Genomic DNA, 23,343 nt, shown 5'->3' with positions numbered 1-23,343 from the left:
GCCCTTGAGCGCCCAAAACGATCGAAAACCCCCACAAAAGACCCCATTTTAAAAACTAGACCCCTTAATGAATTCATCTAGGGGTATATTTTGATCTTACAATATTTCAATAAATCTGAGCAAAGCAGAAGGGAAAAATTACGGTTTTCATTTTTTTGGCAATCGTGTCATTTTAAAAATCTGTTGCGTTTTTTTTTTGTACAGCACACATGAGTATGAAGACCTTCACCCCAAAATGGATCCCCCTGTTTGTCCCGTGTTCAGAAATATACCCATTGTGGCCCTAATCTTATGTCTGGCTGCACAACGGGGCCCAAACTGAAAGGAGCATTGACGTATAACTGTTTTTCGTGATCGCCATTATCCATTGGATAACGGCGATCACGTGACCTGAGACCGCTCACCGCGGCGCTCGGTCACTGCTCCAGGCTCTCGGCTACCTTTAGTAGCCAGGAGAAAGGAGATTTTACATTTCTCGGACACTCCCCAGCTTCTGTGCTTGCGTCCGCCACTTTGACGACGTGCATGCGCTGAAGTCAACAGATAAAGATCCTGTCCGGGGACATCACTGGAGGCCTTAGGCCTCCTGCACAGGGGACAGGTCGGACCTGGTGCACCCAGAATACCTGTCCGGCGGCTTCTGCACACACTACTGCACACGACGGAGTGCCGGCCAGCACATCCACAGTCACGTGTAACACGTATCCCACAATACTTCAATGGAAGCCGGCCATGCGTAACCCGCACAAAATCGCAGCATGCTGCGGTTTATTCTCCGCGAGCAGAAAATCGTAATCTATTTCCACTCGTGGAGATGAAGTGGCACTTTGCCATTTAATACTATGGGCTGTATTTGCTACAGAGTCTGAAGGCGGACGCCCGCCGCCGACTCCGCCATGCAAATACGCACGTGTGCAGGAGGCCTTAGGCAAGTAATTTCGCCTCCCCTCATGGATTGGATCTGTGACAGGAGGTGAAATTTTAACTTCTTTTTACTTCTACGTGATCGCCGTTGTCTATTGGATAGCAGCGTTCACGTGACTGATTTCAAATGCCCCGCGCCGATCTCCTCTTCTGCGCATGTGCTGCCAAACCTCCTTTGATGCGCATGCGCACTAGACGGTGGAGGGTCCGTTCCGGACCAGATCATCACGGGACATCATGGAGGAGGGAGGTGATTAGTTTCAGCGCCCCTCATGGATGCGAATCGTGAGGGGAGCTGAAACTCCAGCTTCTATCTTTTTATGTACTTTAATGCGATCGTCGCTATCCATTGGACAGTGCCGATCGCATGGGTAAAGGGAGGGGGCTCCCCGCAGCCCTCCATGACAGCTCCATGTTGTTGGTTACCTCCGGGAACCGACAGCATGGAGCGGTCACGTCCTCGGCCCACGTGGCTTTAATCCAAAAAGGATGCATTTTATTTTTTCCTCTAGGATTAAAGCCCACTTTTTAAAACGTAAAAACACTATGGAGCTGTCACTAAGGGGTTAACCAACAGACCTGACAGAATAACAGGGGTGCAAGTTGGGAGGCACCTGGGAAATGGTGACCATAATATGATTTTCAACTGGTCTTTCAGTAGGGAGTTTTATCGGGGAGTTACGAAAATGCTAAACTTTAGTAGGGCTAAGTTTTATAAATAAATGGGGATACCCGCTGCTTCCTATTCAGAGGAAGATCTACTGTAGACGGCCGGAGACCTCAGTATTACACAAGGCCAACAATGGTGCAGTGTTGTCTAATACACAGTACCTCAGTCATCACCTCCACTATTCCTACCCCTTCCACTTCTGCTGGCTTGCTGTGGATACGGGGGTCGCCTCTCAGGTGGTGCAGGAGGGCCAATCAGGGAGCAGCACTATAGGAAGCTTTCAGGACATTTAAATTCCGCTGTCAGAAAAGGTAAGGTTCTGCAAAAAAAAAAACTTTTCTGCTCATCTGATGCACACTTTGCAAGAGGTTTTTCTTTAACGGTTGTACGGTTACTGGACAACACCATTCAATAGGACTCCCTGAGGTAAAAAATACTTACCACCTATGGACACTGGGATCCAGCGCTGCAGCCCACTGCAGTCACAGGGTTTGTTGTGACAGGTGATTTCACAATGAGTCTGCAGCGTCACGTTCTTGAACTCTAGGCATCAAGTCGCTGACTATGTGAGCGTCGGTGCCTAGAGAAGGGGGCGGTGATGCTGCAGTGGTCAGCTGACTTCCTGTGACCTTATCTGTCACCAGTCTCCAGAACCGCAGTAGGTTGCAGCACTAGATCCCAGCGTCTGGAGAGGAGGTAAGTACCCCTTTAATCTACCTATATAAGGGTGAAAGCCCTCACTAACTGAAGACCACAAATTCTCTAACTTCCCGATGTCGTACAAATATGAAATTTGGCAGGAGCATTCTTTAGGTCCTAAATTGGAAAAGTAAACGGGTCACAACTCTATTATTCAATGCTAATTGCAAAAGTAAATGCACCCCTATGTAATGTAACTTCTCGGTGTTGTACAAGCGTGAAATTTGGCGCAAGCATTCTTTAGGTCCTAAATGAGGAGAGTGGGAGGGGTGACACATTCTGCAGAGGGACATCCGTACATGCAGCCTGAGGAGAATCTAACGCTTCTCTCTGTATACATATTTTATTCTTCTGGTCCTCCTAAAGCAACCATGACATCATAATTTCCGTGCAAACAACACGTAAACACCTGTATCAAATTAACTTGCGCAAGGCCAGGTATATCAGCTAGTTAGTCATAAAGAATGACCTTTTGCACAGTGCGCATCAGATAAGCAAAGAATTTCGTTTTGCGGAGCCATATCTAAGCTGATTAGAAATGGTTACAAAAGGCTACAATTTCTAATTGAGGAAGGCCCTTAAAACTCCTACGTAGCATGTAACCTGAGATTAACAGGAACCCACAGTCTGTCGGGTACTACTGAGATTCCCATGGCACTGTGTCTGAATCTGCCTTCTTCTGTATGTGGGACCTTTTTATGCCAAATGGAATAAAACTATTTTTCTGTGCATCTCATTTCAAGAGTCTGTGGTGCGTCTGTTCCATGTCTTGGGTTCCTGAAGGATTGGAGACTCGGAGGCAGTGAGGGCCTATTCTCACACACTACTTCATGCTAGGGTTTGCTGGGACCTACGCTTAAAGATATACTGTATATCAAACTCTCAAAGTCAGGAGATCCCCTTGTGGTGTAGAAAACTGTACTGACTGCCACCTTGGCTTTCTTAGTAATTTCTCTGTAGTTCAGACTTGCACTTCAAAGAGTTAAGTTTGTATGTCTTCTTTGGTTAACTGCCTTTTTCTTGCCATTGTGATAGCTATGTGCTCTGTACTGGGGAGCAAAACTGTCCACGTCCTGCCTTAGAGGGTGTTGTGATGGAATCTGTTCCAACAATGCTTATATAGAATTGGAGGGTCTGAAAGTAAGCGACAGACCCCTGCTGGAATAGTTTGCATCCAATCTTAAACCATAATTTGCTTCCTTGCTGCAGAGCAGTTGTCCTTGATGTGTTCCCTGAAAAAGCCCTTTGGTAAAAATCATAAATTCAGATTGTTGTGTTTTCAGGTTAAAATGTCGTAACCTCTTGATGGTTTTTAACTTTCTTTTAAACCTTTTCATCCTATTTGTTGGACTGTTAATGTCAAAAATAACAGAAAAAATGGAGGTGTTCTAAAACTAATGACCAGTAATAAATATCTGCTGTCTCAGCATTAGGCTTTATTCAATGTGTATATACGTATGTAGCCACATTTTCATGCCGGCCCGATACACGCGACTATCTGAGGCATTGGTTTTTAGTGCATTTGTTCACATGGGCAAATTTACAGCGCGTAAAAAAATCGAACATACGCGACCGAAATCCGCGCCTGCTATTATACGCTTGGTATATTATGTTCCAAAGATATATTGATGATTTTTTTTATTTTTTATTTTTTTTAATTTTCTGAATGTGCACTTTATATTTTTAGTACAGATTTTACGGTGAAGCTGTGGTCCGAGCCTGCGTTGAAAATAAAACGCACTTTGTTGATATCAGTGGAGAAGCCCAGGTAAGTGTTCCAGGCGCTCAGAATGGCTTGTGTGCTTGGAGTTAGCACATTATTCAAATTTCCGTGTAGCCTTTCAAGTAAATGGAGGTGAAGCGGCTGGCGATCATTCCGGCCCCCCACCTCCATTAACAGTAGACAGGAGTCACTCAAACATTAAGCGGCTCCCGTTTATAAGGCGTAACAGTTGCAGGTTTGTTGTGCTAAAAATCAAGCGACTCTGACAAATGAGCAATGTCTCGCTCCGTGCCCTGTCGGTAACCACCTGTACATGAGACAACTGTTATAGTTCTCTAATTATAATTCCGGTGATCACCCTGTGAAATGATACCGTCAGACGTTTACCAGTATTTAGATCGCAGCATCAAAAAGGTTCCGCAAACCACTTCACCGCACAGACCTCAATAACAAATGATACATTTTGCACTGACCTCTTCTTTAGTAATAACCATGACACCATCCAGTCATTGCGATGAGGCTGCATTCAGACAACCGTATAGCGGCCGGGTTTTCACACCCAGCTGATATACAGCGTCCCTCTCTGCAGGGGGAGGAGGCTGGAAGAGCCGGGAGCAGTGCTCTGAGCTCCCGCCCCCTCTCTGCCTCCTCTCCACCCCCCTGCACTATTTTCAATGAGGAGAGGCGGGATGGGGGTGGAGCTAATTCCCAAAACTTGGCCTCGCCCCGCCTCCTCTCATTGCAAATAGCGCATAGGGGTGGAGAGGAGGTAGAGAGGGGGCGGGAGCTCAGAGCACTGCTCCCGGCTCTTCCAGCCTCCTCCCCCTGCAAAGAGACACACCGTATATCGGCCGGCGTGAATACCCGGCCGATATACGGTCATCTGAATGCGCCCTGACAGTGAGGCGCGATTTAAATGAGAGCCGTGCCTGCAGTTGCAAGCCCTGGCCATTTTACAAAGGTCGGCGCAGAGATTTCCGCTCCGACCTTTGTGTATTTGCAGCGCTGACAGCATGCTCCCGCTCAGCTGATTGGCTGGTGTCTGTCGCTCGGGACCCCGACCAATCAACTATTGATGAGCTATCGTGCGGATCGGTCATCAGTAGTATTCTCCCTAAAAAACACCTTTTTAATTTTTTTTCCTTAAAGAAAAATTGCTTTGTCCCCATTTTTTGATACCCGTGGCGTCTTTATTTATTTTGTCTATTAGCCATATGGGGGCTTGTTCTTAGCTGGGTGAGCTGTAGTTTTTAATATTACAATTTTAGAAAATATGCATCCTTTTTATTTAACAAGAGAAAACTTTTTGGGAGCCGGGATACAAACAAACCGCAATTCTGGCCCCCTGTCCTTTTTGTTTCCAGCCTTTACCATGTGGAATAATGATTTTTTTTTTTCTTAATAGTTTGGACTTTTACATTTACGGCAATACCAAATGTGATCATTTTTTTTTTTTTTTATTTATTTATTTTTCTTATGGGAAAGGTTTTTTTTTTATTTTTGTAATATTTATTTTTACTGTTAAATTTGTTTTTTTTTAAACTGTAGTCCACACAGAGGACTTCAGCTTGTCAGAATGCCATGTAGGCCTCTCGTCCCGCTGACTGTTGTGCAGTCAGCCTCGACCGTGGCATCTATACAGTTAACTGCCATGATCAGTGCTAACTCTCATCACGGCTGTTAGTGGTCGCTGACAAACAGCTGACAGCTGCCAAGTATGGAGCAGACTCTACTCTTGAGCCCACTCTATACACCTTTCATTACAGCGTGATAGGAAGTTGTGAAGTGGTTAATTTGCATGCAAATAATTCCTGCCCACATTCCTGTAGTTTTGGCTCTTTTTTAGCACATACACCTGTTAACCCTTTTCAATCCAATTTTTGTTTCAGGGTTTCCTAGAGGTTTTTCTCCTTCTGCTATTACACATCAGCGCCATCTGCTGGCCGCAGCCAGTACTGCAGCATGGGACGCGCCAGAGAGGCTCCAACATCGGAGCTGTTGGCAATATATAGTAAGAATACCCTGCTGGATGCCATTAGAGGCTTCACTCAGAATGTCAGATGATGTCCGGCAGTGGATTGGAAAGGGTTAATGCACAGCAGGTATACACACTGCGATACGGTAAAGTGGCCGATAGACCATTGTGCGGGACACTTTCACAAGGCCAACTGACTACCAGAAGTGCAAAATGTCAAAACACTCATGGCCACAAGAGGGTAGAGGATGCACTTCACCGCGACGGTCGCTTTCTTCATGTGATATTGTGGTTATGTGCTGCAGTTGGACTTGCTGTTTAATCTTTACCCTGAACTCCGCAGTACCTGGAATCCATGCACCTGAAGTACAACGACCAGGCCGCGGACAATGGGGTGTATATCGTTGGCAGCTGCGGCTTTGACTCCATCCCTGCTGATCTAGGGATTTTGTTCACTAGGAACAGCATGCAAGGTGATCAGCGGGCATTTTACTAGTAATTACTTTACAAGTTCTGATTGTATTAAGATGACAAATAGAGATGAGCGGGTATACTCGCTAAAGCACTACTCGCTCGAGTAATGTGCTTTAGCCGAGTATCTCCCTGCTCGTCCCTGAAGATTCGGGGGCCGGCAGGGAGCTGCGGGGGAGAGCGGGGAGGAACGGAGGGGAGATCTTTCTCTCCCGCCCGCTCTCCCCTGCTCCCCGCCGCAACTCACCTGTCAGCTGCGGCGGCCTCCGAATCTTTAGGGACGAGCAGGGAGATACTCGGCTAAGGCACATTACTCGAGCGAGTAGTGCTTTAGTGAGTATACTCGCTCATCCCTAATGATAAATTATTTGCATTGTTGCAGTTCCCTTTTCTAAAAGGTTTATCAAGTGCAGAAAAGCTGCCAAGTCCTCTGATGGTTCCACCAGCCAGTTACATGATCTCATTACACAAATACATGTATAGAAAACCAGAAGAGAGAAAGCTTCGTCAGCGACCCGACCGCCTGAGAGTGCGATAGTATATGGGGAAGTGCATAAAAAGCACAACAGTAGAGAAAATATCATTATATGCGGTGGAGAAAAATCCAACCGCTTGTATGAATGATCCTGTGGAGACGGTACAGTGCAGGCGGGCAGCCGAGTCACAGGCGTCACGTGGCCTTTGATCTGACAGGGTTAAAATAAATGTAGAAATAGTTTTTATGACATTTATTGGGATGGAAGAGGGGGTTACTTCCTCCCAGAGATCTTCGCTAAGTTCTAGTAGATCCTCTTTCCACTTAGATTTCGGCCCAGTACAGTGTACTTACAATAGGCTCTCTCTAAGCTTTATATATAGAAGAGTCACAAGTTGAGCGGCTCTGCAGATCTAAGAAGATCTTCCAATCTGGAGGGAGAAAGCAAAGTGATGAATGAAGCGCATGCTGTAGAGGCAGAAACTGAGAAGGACTCTAATGTGCAAAGACACAAAAGAGGGATAAATGCTGAGTCCTTAAAGATTTGCTTCAGGTATTTCAGGCCCCTGTCAACTCAGAAATTTACCGCAGGGTGATTATATAAGTGGAGGGACTTGTGGTTTTACCATAATGGAGAGTGGGAACATTTATATATCTCTAACCTATTAAAGGCCATATAATCACAGAATGGTAGTGATGGAAGGGACCTCCAGGATCATCGGGTCCAACCCCCTGCTTAGTGCAGGATTCACTAAAACCTACGTCTGCCCAGCTCCTGTTGAATACTTCCATTGAAGGAGAACACCCCACCTCCCATGGCAACCTGTTGCACTCATTGATCCCCCTCACTGTCTAATATCTAATCTGTGTCTCCTCCCTTTCAGTTTCATCCCATTGCTTCTAGTCTTTCCTTGTGCAGATGAGAATAGGGCTGATCCCTCTGCACTGTGACAGCCCTTCAGATATTTGTAGAACGCTATTAAGTCTCCTCTCAGGCTTCTCTTCTGCAAGCTAAACATTCCCAGATCCTTTAACCGTTCCTCATAGGACATGATTTGCAGACCGCTCACCATCTTGGTAACTCTTCTCTGAACTTGCTCCAGTTTGTCTATGTCTTCTTTAAATTCGGGTGCCCAGAACCGGACACATTATTCCAGAGGAGGTCTGACTAAGGCTGCCTGCAGACGGCCGGGGTCGGATCCCGCTGCGAGTATTCTCGCAGCGGAACCCGACCCGCGCCCCTGCAGGGACAAGTGTGGCACTCACCTCTCCTGCGGCTCTGGCTCCTTGATGTGCCGGCCAACCGGTGCATGTGCAGAGTGGAGCCAGCGGCTGGGGCGTGACATTTCCGCCCGCAGGGGGCCTAAGGGTGAATGCACACGGGTGTATTGTCGTTGCTGATTTTCTGCAGTTGCACACTTCCATAGAAGAGAATTGCTTTCTGCAGGTCAATTCAGATGGTCGGATTTCTATCGCGGATTTTCACGCGTCAGAAATAAATGGCGATGCCACTGCGGATGTACTGTGATTTTGTAGGTGGCTACTTTCAAGGTGGCGATCACAAGTAGGCAGTAGGAGTGGAGGAGGCAGAGCATATCCTTTCACAGCCAGGAAGAAGACCTACTGCAGCCATGGTGGACATGGGGACGCTCGCTGCCATCATGCATGACTTTCCAGCTATTTGGGATACTTACTGCAGAATATCAAGACAAGCACAAGAATCCTGGTTGGATTTGTCAGCCCAGGTGTACGGGGAAGATTGGTCATCGGCCAAGGAAGCCAGAAAGTAGCTGTGTGAGTATTGGTGCGATATTTTTCTCAATTGCGTAACCTGAGATTTCTGCATTTTACAGAACATTTACAAATGTGCTTCTTTCCTTTTTTTTTTTTCTCTCAGTGGAAGAAATAAAGCGTCGCTGGAGGAGCGCCCGAGAGGAGTGCCCGGAAGGAGTACACCGCAGTAGAAAGCTGCAGTATCTGTGGCATCAGCAACTGCTATACATCGGCCCAATGACGGGAACACGGCCGTAGGTATGCTCTTGCAATATACTGCGTTTCTTACAGGGAAATACTATTAGTGACCGATCAGCTTAGGACCCTAACAGTGTTTGCTGTGCTATAGTTTATAGCTATAGTGAGTGTGGTATGGTTGAGCTGTGTATGTTTGGAATGGTTGAGATACACTTGTAATGAATGAGACTAGTTTATTTGCCCTGTGCTCTATTACAACCAAGCCATCTTTTGAGCATTAATGGTTGTATCTAAATGCGCGGCCATCGCACACTGTCCGTGCGCTATTCGTTCATCGTTAATTTCTAGCAAGCTAGAAATTAGGGATGAGCCTTTTCAGCGCCACACGTTAATTTTCTCAGCGGGCGGCACTGATTGCATTCCTTCAGCTGGTATTCCGCTGGGACTTTCCAGAGGGATACCAGCTGACAGCTCCAAGAACAAAAAAAGCTGTCAGCTCCCCTGCTGTTTCTCAGAGCTAGCAGCTCAGTGGGACACCGCTGGTAACTGCAAGAACAAAGCAGCTGTTTGCATATACAAAACAGCTATTTTCTTCGCAGCACTAACAGCGGTGTCCCGCTGCGCCTGCTTAACTTTAAGTAGCTAATCAGCTACTTAAAAGTTATGTAAAGATGATCGCTCAAAGCTGTAGTTTGAGAGTTATTTGAGCAATCATCTTTGAGTCTAAATGCACCGTAATGTGATTGTTTCCCAGCAAGAGAAACCAATTTTAGCTACACTAAAGATTTTTTTTCTCTTTCTACAGATCTAGTGACATTGTTGAAACCATAGCCACATAAGCGGAGGAAGGTAACCAATCAGAAACTGAGCCTTCTTTCCTTAACATGTTAATGGAGGCAGCATCTAGAAGCGAGAAGTACTCGGTGTCCTCCAGCGTCAGCAGGCAGCCAAAGATCCTTGCAAAGGCTCTGCCCAGCACGTGGCATCGCTGGCTGCCGGAAAGTTGCCAGCTTACAACGCAGAATTCGAATCTGTACATTTTCGAAATGGCCACACAGCCGAACTGCCCGACTGAGCTGGAGGCCTTAATTGATAGGTACCGATACCGCCAGATCCAAGGGGAACTGTCAAGCATCCAGCAGCTGCCGCTACCACCACCACCAACAACAACAACAGGACCGCATTTCCAGTCTCCAAGAACCTTCCACTTCAGCGGTCCTTATTTAGAGGCACTATATACAGCCTATGGAACTGTGGGTCAGCCATATCCTTCACCAGCGGCAACAGGCTGCACAGAGTTTCCCCCCACTAGTGGGCCGCCTTGAGCATGGGACTGAGCAGGACCAAGACAGAATACCGTTTGGCACGCAAAGGGATGAAGCAGTACGAAGGTATCAGAATTTGTAGTTGGGCTCAAAATGTTTCCACGGCCATTTTGAAAAATATATAACTTTTGTACATTTTCCAAAACGTTTTACAAGTTTACAATTAATAAAGGTCAATATTGTTTGGCTTTTTCTTGTCTTCGTCTTTACTTCTGCACTCCACGCAGCCAGGATCCACAATGGGTACACACTGTCCATACTGTTACAACACCGCATTCACGTGTCCTTGATGGAAGGCCAGAAGAAAACTGGAATACAGTGTTTTAACAATTGTGGATATTGACTGCAGGCATCGATTGTTGATTAATGCTTGTCAAAAGTATAATGATTGTGCACTTTGCAATTTTATACTCTGAGGGCGGCCCTGAAATAATTGCAATACAACTATGGCTGTACATTGTTGGGGTATACATGGATGCAGAGGCAGACTCTGGGTGACCTTAGCGTAAAAAATTGTGAATTAAAAAGTCACAAATTACAACAAAATACAGTTATGGCGTGATAAAAAAAGAGCCGCGTTTCCAAATACACGTTAAAAAAAAATGCAACACTATTTTGGCACCAATCAAATCAGTATATTTTCACTTTGTTGGGAGAGGAAAAAAAAAGGTAATGAGATATTGGTTTATAATATGGGCAAATTTAGTGAGTCACTACCTTAAAAAAAAAATTGGCAGCTGGGGGAAATAAAAATCAAAACACGGTTTAGAAAGTCAGGAGCCTCAGGCTTCATGGATAGAGGCCTGTGGTATCAGGAAGTAGTCTGCGAAGCGGTCTCTAACCTGGAGACCCAAGGATGTCTGCCTATTTGCTTGATTCTGATTCACGCCTGCAACTGGTAGGGTTGTGGGCAGTGGATCATCTGCAAGGGCCCAACCCGCATCATTGATCCAGAAAAAGGTTTGCAGAACCATGTCGGCTTTGACTAGAGAGCACGCGCTTTCGGGTTCCATCTAAATAGTGCCCTGGAAAACTCCCCATTTACTGGTGAGGATTCCGAAGGCACATTGGACAAAATGCCAAGTCCGCATGAGTCGGTTGTTAAAGACTCTTCGTTTGGTGTCCAAACCTCTGTGGGGAAATGGGCGCAGAACATGGGTTGACAGGCCAAAGGCCTCATCTGCAACGATTATGGACCTGAAAAACCAGTAGCTGTGGCTCTTTGGCAGGGCCAGCTGGTTGAAGAGAAGCCGCTGGCTCATTCTGGAAGTCCTGAAGGTGTGAGCATCCGCAGTACTTCCATAGGCCCCGATATCACCAGTATAAATCTGTAGTCCCCGTCGGTAACTGCCCACAGGACTACAGAACAATACTGCTTGTAGTTTAAAATATCGGGACCCTGAGTGCGGCGGCTTCTTTACACTGCTGTGCTCACCATCCAGGCCCCGTTGCAGTTTGGGAACTGCGACACTACTTAAAAACCAGCAGCTCTGTATAGACATTCTTGTATGGAAGGAGGAGACATGATGGACCGCCTCAGCCGCACCCAAATGAGATTGCAGGTCCTCCTGCCGATTCCAGTGATGGTGCTGTGTCCCAACAGGAACTCAAAATACAATGGTGCAAATGAGGTCCTGGTGGCAAGAAATCTGAAACGGGTATTGTGGCATTCAAACTGATCAAAGGGAAAAGCATCTTAGGGAAAAAATAGCAAGAAAAAGGCAGACAAACAGCGAAAACTATTTTAGGGAAAAGTGAATCTTGGAACACCCGGCTCCACGTACTACACATTCCGAAAGAACAAAAGGAAAAGCAAGGCACAGAAAAGAGGATCAAGGTACCAACAAAAAATGTACAACATTCTAGGGAAATGGGGTTAAATACGATAAAGGCTTATGCCCATGGACGGATTGCTGCCGCGCTTCACGCAGCGGAAATCCGTGGCATTATCCTGCAACTATTAGGTTGTATTGAACCTAATAGCTCAATGTTCACGCTGTGAAATTCTACCGCAGAATCCTGCAGCGTGAAAGAAAGCGCCACATGCTCTAACTGCCGCGGGAAAATGCACGTCCAGCTTCCATTGTAGTCAAAGGAAGCCGTCTGTCAAACAATACTAATGCTGTGAGCACAGCGGGCGTATCGCGTGATTACGCATCACCACCCAGATGGGACTTGCGCGGCGGATCCAGAGAGGTGAGTATGGGGTCTTTGGGGGGCACCGTGTCTGACTCCGCTGCAATATTTCGCTGGCAGAGTCCGACACATCCATGGGCATGAGGCCTAACACAGCATGGAAAACTACTAGAACCTACTGCAGGGTGACCAGCAGACGCTCCTCGAGTGAAGTACTTTCTCATATTAGTGTATGCGTAGGTCAGTCCAGGCCACAACTCCTCCAACAATTTTATCAAATGCTTCCACAGACCTGCAGGTAAATGGAAGATCTGCATATAGGGATCTGAAGTGCCCCTGAGACACTAACTGGTGAACCCAGAATCTCATCTCTTTCCTTGGGGGCTCTTCCCCCTGCAGTGCCATTTGCGCAGAATGGGTGAAAAATGTAACATGGATCAACCAGGCCCACAACGCCATGTCCTCAACGCCTGTTTCCATGACGAACATGCGCTGCTCTCACAAGCAGGAGGGACAAAGGCAATGAAGACAGGGCGTTTTCCTACTTTTTATATGGAGTTTTTCAAAGGGATGGGCAGTTTTCTAGGGGTTGGGTCATACTTTATGGGTGTTTTGTGTTTTTTTTTTTTTTGTTTTTTTTTACAGCCATGCTTGACATTTCTCGCTAACTCGCAAACCCTTTCTGTTTCCAATCGCAGTTCTCCCGCAGGTGAAAATCCGCAACACTCGTGTGCATTTACTCTAAGGAAGAGTAGAGGGGGAATAAGCTCACATGATCTAGACCAGTGTTTCTCAACTCCAGTCTTCAGGGACCCCAACAGGTCCTGTTTTCAGGATTTCCTCAGTATTGCACAGGTGATACAATTATTGTTGGTCTCTCAGACATTGCCACAGCTGCTCATACTAGAGGATATCTGGAAAACATGACCTGTTGAGGTTCCTGAGGACTGGAGTTGAGAAACACTGCTCTAGACTCTATACTTCTCTTAATACATCCCAGTATTGGATTTGCTTTTTTGCTTCAGCATCACATTGTTGACTCATGTTCAGTTTGTGATCTATGAGTATACCCAAATCTTTTTCACATGTAGTGATGCTTAGCCCAATTCCTCCCATGCTCTATGTGCTGTTCTTCATTTTTCTTGCCAAAATATAGGACCTTGTATTTCTCCTGGGCCCAGGTAATATTGATCCCTAAGATCAGGATACCATATTTGAGGGCAGAATGCATTGGTGGCTAGATCATGCAGTAAGGAACAAACTACTTTATAAATTGGAATTTTTTTTTTTTAATTCTCAGGAACCATGACTGCTGTAGAAAGTTATTTGTCCCTTAAGTCTGGACCAGAGGTGAGTTTATTTTATGTTTTGCCTACTATAAAAAACACACCACTATTATGGCGTTGCAGGTTAAAAAGTTTTTTAAAATATCTAGCGTGCAAATAAAACAAAACACATTTTACCCTGACAAAACCCAAACAGTGACATATTATGGTAATTATCTTGCATGGTGAAAGATGTGAACAAAATGAAAAAAAAACATGAATTGCTATATTTCATATACTTCTCAGAAAACTCAATAAAAAAATCCAAAAAGGGACTTGAACCCCAAAATGGGGCGCAGTTCATGCCACAGAAAACAAGACCTTCCACAACTCCGTTTAACAGGCTAATAAAGATGCTCCGGCTCTCAGTATGTAAACTCCTTAGTGATGAAGACTGTTTTGCACCTTAATGACCAACTAATTTTTCAGTTAGTTTTTTTTCATCATCACATTCCAGGAGCCGCAACCTTTTAATTTTCCTGACTACATACGAGGGTTTGTTTAGGGCGAGATGCGTTATAATTTCTAATGGCGTTATCTTGGGTACAAAGAATGTACTGATTAACTTTTTAAAATATTTTTTTGTTTAGGGTCATTAGGGGGGGGGGGGAATTGTCACTGTTTTTCTCTCTGGTTCAGCACAATTCTAGCGACATCAAGTTTACAAAGTGTTTGTTTTTTTTCCCTTTTTTTTATTTTCTTCTTAAAAATTTGCCTTTGTGTCGCGGCATTTCAGGAGCCGTTTCATTTTTATTTTTCCATTGCCTGAGCCATACGAAGGATGAACTTTAGTCTTCATTTATCTAACTTTTGGGAACATATAACATGTTGATTTGCTTTTATGATGATCCATTTTATTTTTCTAGAGGAAACATTAAAATCTGCAATTCCGGCACGTTTTTTGATTTTTAACGATGTTCCCCATGCAGTATACATGACATGTAAATTAGTTCTGCTGGCCGGTGCCATGACACAAATACCATTTATATAGGCTTTTTATCTTCCACAACTTTTTCACACTTTAAAAAAAACCCATACATATATATATTTTTTGTTTATTGCGGCATTGAAAGATCCGTAGCAGTTTTTCTTTTGTCAATTGCGTTTTTTTTCCTTTGTTTTTTCCAAGATGACTTGTACTTTTTTACTATTACTGTTTTGTTGACGACGTTTTGATCACTACCTATCCTGCTTTTTTAAGGTGAGAGGCTCAAAATTTAGCTATTTTTTTTTTCTCCCTAACGTCCTCTGTGCAGGTTAAATAATGCACTAACTTTTTCCAGAGCCGTATTTACAGCTCATGCTGCTCTGGGCACTTTTAGCGCTCGCAACCCCCTTTTTGGCAAGTCAGATTATATAGACGTTAGATACCTGTCCAGCAAATGTTTGTTGGCTCAACTATTATCACTCCTGACTCCCTCCTCGACTGAGAGAAACACGGTATATACGGTAACAGAACCAAGATTATTGTATAAATACGGTAACAGAAGCAAGCTTATTTAGTAGGCAAATCTGCACCCAAGCCTCCATTTGCACCTCGTCCATAGGGTTCAGTCTGTTCTACCAGAAACTGTTCGGATGGATGTTGCACCCTAGCTGTGTCCAGGCTTGCGTCTGAATGTTGCTTTTAGTATGCCAGATTGAATCCTTGGACAGAACACTGGTGGGTGCTCAAACGAGGTGCGGATGTAGCCTTGCACATACAAATTTAGGCGCGAACCCTTTGTTGTGGAATTGCCGTGGCAGATGTTCCACTGAGGACAATACCTTCCATATTGATGCACAGTTAGGGCTTCATCTCATTGGCATTGTGGTTTCTGGTTTTCTACTTTTATGGAAGCAGGAAAACGGAATCTACCGTCAAACATAACTGTCTTATGACTCAACAGACCCCGTGGGCTAGAATGGGTTTGTTTTTGGTTTCTGTCCTAATGTGTGACCTTTTACAAGATGAAATGGCGCCGCACTTCACGCGGTTTCTGCATTTAGCAATTCAGTTTCGCAAACTCTAGAAAATAAAAACCATTATTGGTCTTGTAACGCGGCTGCAGGTTTAACGTGCTTTTAGCACGCAAAAGTAATATTGTAGTAAAAAAACCTGCTAGCGCCGTAATACTGCCGATTCTGAGAATGTAGTCATCTTTTTACTGTACGATGAAAGTCCTAAAAGCAAAACCCAGAAAACAACAGTGGAGTTTTTTAGGGTCCTTACACGGTTACGTTATATGAACCTCAAAGTTGCTCTAGATAGAACATTCCCCCCGCAGGAAAAATCTGCAGTATATCCACGGGGAAAGTTGGATAAGGGCGTTGGTCACATAATTTGGATGTGCCCTGGATTTAGCAGCAAATTTGTACCGAGATCTGTACCAAATGGTGCACCCCCCCCCCCCCCACCCCTCAACCCCAGGAATGTCACCTCTTCAGTTGAAGGAGTGAAAGCCAAGCTGCGTCTGAACTACTTTAAGCACCTTCGGGAAACCTGGAGGTTGCAAACTAAGCTTTCCTAGAGCCCTAGCGTAATTATCCTATAGCACTACAGTAACTCTTTTCCCTCACAACACGGATTTTTGTTCTTTAGGGTTTTGGTCTTCATGAAGGGACCTGGCAGTCGGCTATTCAGGTATTTGGAGATCATGGAAATCTGAAGAACCTTAGGAAGAAAATGGCCCTCAAGCCACTGCCAGTTGTTGGTAAAAAGTTAAACAGACGGTAAGATTTACTAACTTGGGCTGTATTTACACAGCTGAGCATTGTGCCCGAGTTCTCTGTGATTGCAAGGCCTCATGCCCACGGCCATGTCTGACTCCGCCAGCAAAATATAGCAGCAGAGTCCGACACGGCGCCCCCTAAAGACACCATACTCTTCTCTCCGGATCCACCGCACGAGTCCTGTCTGATGAGCCGGCGCGCATGCGCAGTACAGTGGGCTATGACGTGTAATCAGGCGATACTTCCACTGTGCTCATAGCGAAAGTATCGCGTGATGGACGGCTTACATTGACTACAATGAAAGCCAGCCACGTGTTTTCCCGCGGCAATTAGAGTATGCCGCACTTTCTTTCACGCTGCTGAATTCCGAGTTGGAATTCCGCAGCGTGAACACTGAGCTATTAGGTTCAATATAACCTAATAGCTGCGGGTCTCCGCCACGTGAAATGCGTCAGAATCCGTCTTTGGGCATTAGTCCTTAAGATGCACAGAACCAACATGTTGTTTAACCCATTATTTCTCCTGGGTAACGTGCATGAGAGATCTTTGCTCACATCAAAAGGGCAAGATAAAACATTGGGGTATGTTGTGTGTTTGTGTGAGGATAGGGCTTCCGCACGTTGCACCACACAAGGGCGATGTGAGAATCTCGGGCGCAGCTCGTTCTTGGATGTGCTAATATGGCCTGATCTAAAGTTCTGGCTCTTTTTTGGCTTCTACATAAGTGAAGTTCTGCATATATTAATACTAGAGATGAGCGAGTATACTAGCTAAATGCAATTGCTCGAGCGAGCATTGCCTTTAGCGAGTATCTCCCCGCTCGAGACAGAAGGTTCGGGTGCCGGCGCGGGGGAGCGGTGAGTAGCGGCTGTCAGCAGGAGGGAGCGGGGGGGAGAGAGGAAGAGAGAGATCTCCACTCCATTCCGCCCCGCTCTCCCCCACAGCTCCGTGCCCGCTGCCGGCACCCGAACCTTCCGTCTCGAGCGGGGAGATACTCGCTAAAGGCAATGCTCGCTCGAGCAATTGCCTTTAGCGAGTATACTCGCTCATCTATAATTAATACCGCAAATTATTTTTCGGAGCTAACTTATATTTACACCCATTCTTCTACTGATTGAGACCCCCACAGTCTTTCCAACCACGAGATCCCGATTTATAAAAAGAGAAAATGGTTGTCCAGTTTGAGCTCCACGTGCCCCGACTACTGAATGGAAAAGGGATTGTGTAAAGTAGAGCTTCCCTTTATTTGTCAATGTCTGTCTGTTGGAGCGTCACGCACAAACTGTATGACCGATTGACATGAGGCTTTGCACACAGTATAACCTCGACCCGGAGAAGCTTATAGGCTAAAATTAAAATCTGAAATTTTGTTGTCTTGGCAACTTTATTTGCGTTTTTTTTACATTTAATTGAATTTTAATACAGCAACCTCCAAATTCGCTTTCACCAATGGATTCTACGTACTCGGTTATTTCTAACAAGTAATTTCCACTAGAAGAGTCACACTTAGCGTTGAAAATTTTTGTTTTAGGACTGCTTTTTACCCCCAGTCTAACCCTGGTCTAGTCCAACACTAAACTATTCTTCAATAAAATGAACTCCTAGCTAAATATTGCATGCCTAACACAGGAGGAAGTGCAGAGTCGCTTAAAGAGGATCAAAATTGATAAATCGCCGGGCCCAAATGGAATACACCCAAGGGTTCTAAGGGAACTAAGTCATGTGATAGCTAGACCGCTATTTCTAAAATATTTATGGACACATCGGAGACCTGGGTTGTACCACTGGATTGGCGCATTACCAATGGGATTCCAATATATAAGAAGGGGTCTAAAAGAGAGCCTGGTAACTACAGGCCAGTAAGTCTCACTTCAATAATAGGAAAAGTATTCAAAGGGTTTCTGAGAGATGCCATCCTGGAATATCTCAAGGAAAACAATGGTATAACTCCTCATCAGCATGGGTTCATGAAGGGTCGATCATGTCAGACCAAACATGCTGAACTCCATGGATATTGTCTTCATTCGGCCTAACAAACTATGTAACTGGTTGAGGCCACCAATCATTTGTCCATTTTGTCCTACCTAATTCTGCCTTGGATGTCCGTGTGGATAATGATCCATCCCCAGACTGGAATACATGGAGGAAATTCATGAGCCCCGGCCCTCATTTATCAAAACGGTCTAACAGTAAATAACAGTTTTTGGTGCCCATAGCAACCAATCACAGAGCAGCTTTCATTTTACATCAGCAGAATAACCAATGAAAGCTGAGGTATGATTGGTTGCTATTGGCAACAAAAATGCCAAGAATTACTCAAATCAGACCAAAACTGGGGATTTGTATAAGACACAAACAAACAGATTTTGTGTTTTAGATATAAGATGCCGAGCAGTGAAGGAGAACAGCCGCACTTCAAATAGCAGCCGCTCGAGTAGCCGCAGCGCCGGAGCAAACTAACGCCCGACTCTATAATGGATGCACTCGACAAGCCGCCGGAACAAACTAATCTTACTTAAACTGCCCCGTTTTGTATTGTCGTGTTCTGTACCCGGCTAGCTGAATATTAATGACAAGAAATTCTACAGTCTCTTCTTTTTCTTTTTTCGCATAATCCATTTATGTAGAACAATAATCTATTCATTCCATCTGCAATCGTCCCGCTGGCGCTGTTCACAGATGGGGTTTGGCACGGTTGGCGTTCCATAAGGTTCTGTAGAACTGTCCACACAGTAAATGGCATACAAAGTATTAGATCAGCAGATTCCTGCAAAGATAGAAACTCTTCATCAGTTTGGCGCTTACAAAACCGGGTGCCGAGTCTTCATGCTGCTGAGACAGAACAACTTTGTAGTTAGTGCACTGGCGCAATATTTTTTGTATTGACATTTACCCATTAATTACCACTCTAAGGCCTCATGCCCACGGCCGGGTCGGATTCAGACTGCGAAATATCGCAGCAGAATTAGACCCGGCGCCCCCCAGAGACCCTATACTCACCCCAGAGACCCTATACTCACCTTTTACTCTCCCTATACTCACCCCAGAGACCCTATACTCACCCCAGAGACCCTATACTCACCTTTTACTCTCCCTATACTCACCCCAGAGACCCTATACTCACCTTTTACTCACCCCAGAGACCCTATACTCACCTTTTACTCACCCTATACGTACCCCAGAGACCCTATACTCACCTTTTACTCTCCTTATACTCACCCCAGAGACCCTATGCTCACGAGCGTGACGCGCTGGGATGTGACACAAATTCTCACGTAATAGATGGCGTCATTGACTGCAAGCGATTTTCCCTGCGAGCGGAAAATCACTGTTGATTTCGGCTTCTGGCCGGGGGAGAATCGTTTACCATAGCATGTCTGTGGAAAGTTATTGCTGCGGAATTTGAGGCGGGCATCTGGTCGTGAATTTCGCAGCAATAATCCGTTCCTGGGCATTAGCCCTAAGTATTACCTACAAATGTGTCTTTTTATTTGTTTTCCCTTTTGCAGGAACACAGTATTTTATAGTGATAAAGTACAGAAGTACGCCTTTCCTTTCGGGTCGGATGCTGCTGTCGTTAAGAGGACCCAACGTTACCTCTATGAGGATCTGCAGGAGACTCCTGTGAGTTTACAGGCTGCAGGTTGTTTGTCTGTCTTCATACAAATGTATCCATCCAGTTAATGTTCTAAACATGTATCAGTTAGTGAGGCGAATGCATCACTAGTATCATTTTCAACCTCTTCAAGGTCTAATGCACACGGCCGGATTTCCGCTGCGTAAAACGCGGGGGAAATCCACGGCCTTGCACTGCAGCTATTAGGTTCTATTGAACCGAATAGCTGAATGTACACGCTGCGGAATTCTGCAACATGAAATTACCCACGGCATGTCCTATTTGCTGCGGGTATACGTGCGGACGGCTTCCGTTGTAGTCAGTTAAAGCCGCCCGTCACACTATATTTCCGCTGTAGCACAGCGGAAGTATAGCGTGAATGTGCACTCCGCCCACCGCTGGCCGCGTCATATGACACTGCCGGCGCGTCATGCGCTGTACTGCGCAGGAGCGTCATGCGGGACTTCGCGCAGTGAATCTGGAGGTGAGTATGGGGTCTTTGGGGGGGCGCCGTGACGGACTCCGCTGCAGTATTCCCCTTGCGGAGTCCGTCACAGCCGTGTGCATAAGGCTTAAAGGGGGATTCTGCACACCACCTAAGGAAAAACGATTCCTTACCGTACCCATGTCCTCTCACTAGCAAAACCAGAAACCTATGGCACACTGATGAGGGTGAATCGCCCGAAACAGCTGTCTGCACATGCTATGTTTTCCCTCTGAAGAAAATTCTGACTTTGACTCATAACTCTCAGTCATTGCTACAAGGCCTGTTAAAAGGTCTGACATTGACTTTCAGGAGTGCTGCCTTCCAGTAGATGGCGCTGTAGAGACATTGTTCCATCTTCCATTTGCATATTTCCCAGAGGAGCATGGACAACCTCCTACATCTCCTTACACCTAGCTGCTCTTACTAAGGAGGAAACGATACCCATCCTGACCACAATATTTTTACACATGACTGACAGTTCCTATGCCTCTTTCTCTGCAGCTGCTCCCTCCTCCCCTGTTAATTGTATATATAGTACTAATCAGTTTATTTGTACGTATGATTTGTATAAGTTTGCAGTAATTAACCTCTGATGTCTGTTTTTCTACAAGGTGCAATATGCTGCGTATGGAATAGTGGGCGGTATCAAAACTATTTTCAAGTTTATGATTGCAGGACTCTTTTTTCTGCTCTTAACCAAATGCAGATGGGGTCGGAAACTTCTAATAAAAGTGAGTATGGATCTTCTTTTTTTAGAATGTCCCCTGTAAATTGTCTGTTAATGTTAAAGGGGTTTGTCATAAAGAAAAAAAAATTCTATACTGCATTTTTTCCATCAGTCTCTTTACCACATCTTCTCCAGTGCTCCGTGTCACCTCACCGCACGCTGAGCGGCTTGTTATGAAGGCTGCATTCCTCGCATTCTTGTTCAGGCCGGGTCAGTGAAGGTCACGTCCCTTTGCTGTAGCATTCACTGGCTGGGAAGGAATGCTGATCTCGTATGAGCAGTCTCTGCAGTAGATCGGCACTCCCCCTGCTGGCCTGTGAGCTGTGGCGTTTAACGTACATTGGCTGGCAGGAAGAAGACTACCAGTGATTGTATGTAACCTCACAGGAAGCAGAGGAATCGGCTAGCAGGAGGTGAGGTGACCCCCCCCCCCCAACAAACAAACAATGGACAGGGTGGTACTAACACTCCTTAAGGACTGTGTTACTAGCCTGTTAGTTTTCATGGCGTGAGAAGGAATTAAGTACATGTTTAATGAGCACAGTGTCCACACACAGTGCGTCGCAGCGCGCCCGTAACCTTCTTGCCCCGGTGATGTGCGCTATCTTGTATGATAAGCTTACTGCTGTATTATGGCGCCACACAGGGAGAATGGAAGAAAAATTGGGCACAGCACAGGATCCAAATAAAAATGAAGGTTTATTCAGTCAAACCCTTAAACGCATGGAAGAATTTCTGATGTGTCTCGAGCAACAAGTGTTCTTTTTTTAGAAGATTCGTTGTTTGAAACGCAGCAGCTGTTCCTGCATGTCATTTTACATGTCTGACAAAGGGCTAATCCCCATGGACTGATTTCTGCGGCGGAAATCCGCAGCGTTATCCCGCAGCTATTTGGTTCTATTGAACCTAATAGCTCAATGTTGACCCTGCGGAATTCTACAGCGGAATTACGCAGCGTGAAAGAAACCGTGGCATGCTTTAATTGCCACTGGAAAAAGCGCAGCTGGCTTCCATTGTAGTCAATGGAAGTCATCTGTCACAAGATACTCCCGCTGTGAGCACAGCGGAAGTATCGCGTGATTACGCGTCACTACCAGCTGCATTATTGCTCACTGCCAGTGCATCATGCGCTGTACTGCGAATGTGCACTGGCTTGCCAGACAGGACAGCACAGTGGATCCGGAGAGTAAAGCATGGGTTCTTTGGGGGGGCGCCGTGACGGACTTTGCTGCAGTATTCCGCTGGCAGAGTCCGACATGGCCGTGGGCATGAGGCCTCAAAGTCCAGTTTTCCTTTGGGATGCTGGGCAATGCCTCCCACCATCCTTCACACAGTTGGAAATGCAGGTGAATGTGTCCTAAAGCAGCTGCAGGGAATCCATGTACCCGAAGTACACTGAGCGGAGTCCCAACTTCAAACCTAGCTTTTACTTCTGTGATTGGATCGAGCGCCAGCCAATCACAGCTGGCGCTCGATGAGTCAATCACAGCCATTCAGTGTTGTCATTCACTGAATGGCTGTGAATGATCGAGCACCGGCTCTGATCGACTGGAGCTCGATCCAATCATAGCGCTAGCTTTGCTGGAGGCGGGGAATTCAAAGCCCCATCACTAGAAAGAAGAGGATTACTCAGCTCAGAGGAAACAGCAGCCTGTCGCAGCACCGGGCGCCATCGCAAGGGACTTGGACACCGCCGGCCAAGTGAGTATTGATGTTGTGTTTTTTTTTTGTTGCTAGGGCTTATTTTTTAGGGGATGGTTTATATTTCAAGTCCCCCCTAAAACATGAGTAGGTCTTAATTTTGGGGTAACGTGTTATCTTGTCTGGTTCTAAAAGTTTGCGAATGAAACTTGTGCAAAACTCTTAATTGTGTAGCTGGCACTTTCACTATGTCTATCTTAAGGCACATTTAGACACAATGATTATCGCTCAAAATTCGCTCAAAAGCCATCTTATGACAATAATCGTGCACTATCCGCTCGTTGCTAACTTTTAGCAAGCTAAAAATCAGCTATAAGCCTCATCAGTGCCGCACACTGATTTCTCAGCAGGATGCAGCTGATTCTATTGTTTCAGCTGGTATCCCAGTTGGAGCTCTCAGCTGGAT

General features: G+C 45.6%; 1 protein-coding gene and 1 long non-coding RNA gene across 2 annotated transcripts in view; both read left to right on the top strand.

The window, feature by feature from the left end:
- Nucleotides 1-23,343, top strand: part of LOC136620508 (saccharopine dehydrogenase-like oxidoreductase) — a 37,914-nt gene that overhangs the window by 5,193 nt on the left and 9,378 nt on the right. Inside the window, exons 3-8 of the mRNA XM_066595319.1 lie at nucleotides 3,981-4,061; nucleotides 6,335-6,464; nucleotides 13,670-13,719; nucleotides 16,276-16,406; nucleotides 19,916-20,030; nucleotides 21,121-21,240. Coding sequence (XP_066451416.1) covers nucleotides 3,981-4,061; nucleotides 6,335-6,464; nucleotides 13,670-13,719; nucleotides 16,276-16,406; nucleotides 19,916-20,030; nucleotides 21,121-21,240 — 627 coding nt within the window. The remainder of the gene's footprint in view (nucleotides 1-3,980; nucleotides 4,062-6,334; nucleotides 6,465-13,669; nucleotides 13,720-16,275; nucleotides 16,407-19,915; nucleotides 20,031-21,120; nucleotides 21,241-23,343) is intronic.
- Nucleotides 7,999-10,730, top strand: LOC136619708 (uncharacterized). The gene is made up of 3 exons (XR_010791002.1): nucleotides 7,999-8,731; nucleotides 8,835-8,968; nucleotides 9,714-10,730. It is a non-coding gene; the product is annotated as an uncharacterized lncRNA (long non-coding RNA).

Source organism: Eleutherodactylus coqui, chromosome 3 (genome assembly GCF_035609145.1).
Source record: "Eleutherodactylus coqui strain aEleCoq1 chromosome 3, aEleCoq1.hap1, whole genome shotgun sequence".
Classification (NCBI taxonomy): Eukaryota; Metazoa; Chordata; class Amphibia; order Anura; family Eleutherodactylidae; genus Eleutherodactylus; species Eleutherodactylus coqui.
The sequence above is the reverse complement of the archived record's forward strand: the minus strand, read 5'-3'. Positions and strand labels throughout refer to the sequence as shown.